The sequence below is a fragment of the Cebus imitator genome, unplaced genomic scaffold, assembly GCF_001604975.1.
Source record: "Cebus imitator isolate Cc_AM_T3 unplaced genomic scaffold, Cebus_imitator-1.0 Scaffold96, whole genome shotgun sequence".
NCBI lineage: Eukaryota > Metazoa > Chordata > Mammalia > Primates > Cebidae > Cebus > Cebus imitator.
The window spans coordinates 2,220,207-2,222,555 of record NW_016107411.1 but is presented as its reverse complement, the minus strand read 5'-3'; the positions used below and the strand labels follow the sequence as shown (position 1 = coordinate 2,222,555).

Here is a 2,349-nt window from a genome sequence, read left to right as displayed (position 1 = left end):
CAAAAAAAAAAAAAAAAATAGCATGTAAAATATCATCAATGTGATTATAACTATGTAAAAACAAAATTGTGGACCAGGCACAGTAGCTCACTCTGTAATCCTAGCAGTTTGGGAGGTCAAGGCACGGGATCACTAAAGGCCAGAAGTTCAAGACCAGCCTAGACAACAAAGTGAGACCCTGTCTCAACAAAAACAAAAACCCCGGCCCGGTGTGGTGGCTCTTGCCTGTAATCCCAGCAGTTTGGGAGGCCGAGGCAGGTGGATCACAAGGTCAGGAGTTCGAGACTAGCCAGGCCAAGATGGTGAAACCCCTTCTTTTCTAAAAATACAGAAATTAGTTAGGCACAGTGGTGGGTACCTGTAATCCCAGCTACTCAGGAGGCTGAGGCAGGAGAATTGCTTGAAGACAGGAGACAGGGGTTGCAGTGATCTGAGATCACCCCATTGCACTCCAGCCTGGGCAACAGAGTGACAGCGAGGCTCCATCTCAAAAAAAAAAAAAAGAATTACTGTGAAAAATATATATACAAGTGTCAAGAGTAGTTATGTAAGGGTGATTCTTTTCAGTCTCTATTTTTGAAATGTTTTGTAATGGGCTTTTACTACTTTGTATGAATAGAATACCAAAAAAATAAGCCAACAACCCAATACTTTCTGCAAATGGAAAGGGTAAAAGATCTGCACTTTACTTTTCCACAACTCCATCTCATTGATTCTACTGTATGCCCAATTTCCCATGGCAGTTATGACACATGGATCCCAGCAAGTGAAATTGAAGCATCTGTGGAAGATGCTCCAACTCCTGAGAAACCTAGGAAGGTGAGCTTTTCTTGTACCCCCGCTTCCCAAAAAAGAATGCCAGGACCAGTCTACTCTTTGGAAGTGAAACAGAGGCTCCTGTGTCCTTGGGCTTTTTCTGTTAAGGTTCCGCAGACAGAGCTTCTCTGCGGCATGATCTGCCTTCGTACTTTAGGTTCATGCAAAGTGGATCCTAGACACTGACACCTTCAATGAATGGATGAATGAGGAAGACTATGAAGTAAATGATGACAAAAACCCCGTCTCCCGCCGAAAGAAGATTTCAGCCAAGACATTGACAGATGAGGTGACAAACCCTGTTCTTTTTTCCAGGCGCCCTTAGCATAAGTCTCAGAAAAAGTCTTCACTGGGGATTGTATGCTGAGATTTGTCCTGATTCTCCATCCTATAGGTGAACAGCCCAGATTCAGATCGACGGGACAAGAAGGGGGGAAACTATAAGAAGAGGAAGCGCTCCCCTTCTCCTTCACCAACCCCAGAAGCGAAGAAGAAAAATGCTAAGAAAGGGTGTGCCAGCCCCTAGCCTGCCCTTGAGTTCACCATTCTCTCCACATCGTGTTGAAGGAAGGAAAACCAAAACCCTTCCTTTAACCACCTGGCCCTGACCTGGGTGTGCTGTATAATACTGCAGGTGTCCTGAGAGGGAAGATGAGGAGATTTTTAGCTGCTTAGTTGTTAGTTCTGGTCCTGGCCCCACTAGTAAACTTAAAGAGAGCTTTATCAAATGAAGAGCCTTTGCCAGTTCCCATTACTCTGTAATTACTGGTTTCTGTTTGTACTCAACTCTACCCTTGAGATTCTCTGTCACTTCCCTTCCCTTGAACTTTAACTTCCAGGGACTCTTGTCCAAGGATGACTGGGTTCTCTTTCACTCTCCTTCCTTCCCAGTCCCTCAACACCTTACACTAAGTCAAAGCGTGGTCACAGAGAAGAGGAGCAAGAAGACCTGACGAAGGACATGGACGAGCCCTCGCCAGTCCCCAATGTAGAAGAGGTGACACTTCCCAAAACAGGTACAGGCCAGGCTGAGCTCCTGGGATCCAGCCCCACTCCCTGTCCTGACTCTTCTTTGCCAAACCCCACGTGAGCTGATTTCTCAGGTCCACCTCACAGTCTACAGGATCTTTTCCTTAAATTTAGTTGGTTATTAGAATTATATTTGTTACCAGGAAAATCCTCTAACTTTATATGCATATCTGGGTTGTGGACTGTGCTTTGTGCCTGCTAGTAGTTGTCTCCAAACTCCGATTATGTGCTTTCGATAGTAAAATACATTTGAGCATGGCCAGGCACGGTGGCTCACACCTGTAATCCCAGCACTTTGGGAGGCCAAGGTGGGTGGATCACCTGAGGTCAGGAGTTCAAGACTAGCCTGGCCAACATAGTGAAACCCCATCTCTACTAAAAATACAAAAATTAGCCAGGCATGGTGGTGGGCGCCTATAATCCCAGCTACTCAGGAGGCTGAGGCAGGAGAATTGCTTGATCCCAGGAGGCCGAGGTTGCAGTGAGCCAAGATCCCACCACTGC

At 46.1% G+C, this 2,349-nt stretch overlaps 1 protein-coding gene across 1 annotated transcript in view; it reads left to right on the top strand.

Moving 5' to 3' along the window:
- Nucleotides 1–2,349, top strand: part of SMARCC2 (SWI/SNF related, matrix associated, actin dependent regulator of chromatin subfamily c member 2) — a 27,911-nt gene that overhangs the window by 8,134 nt on the left and 17,428 nt on the right. Inside the window, exons 7-10 of the mRNA XM_017536302.2 lie at nt 744–819; nt 974–1,105; nt 1,211–1,326; nt 1,708–1,832. Of these exons, the coding sequence (XP_017391791.2) occupies nt 744–819; nt 974–1,105; nt 1,211–1,326; nt 1,708–1,832 (449 nt within the window). The remainder of the gene's footprint in view (nt 1–743; nt 820–973; nt 1,106–1,210; nt 1,327–1,707; nt 1,833–2,349) is intronic.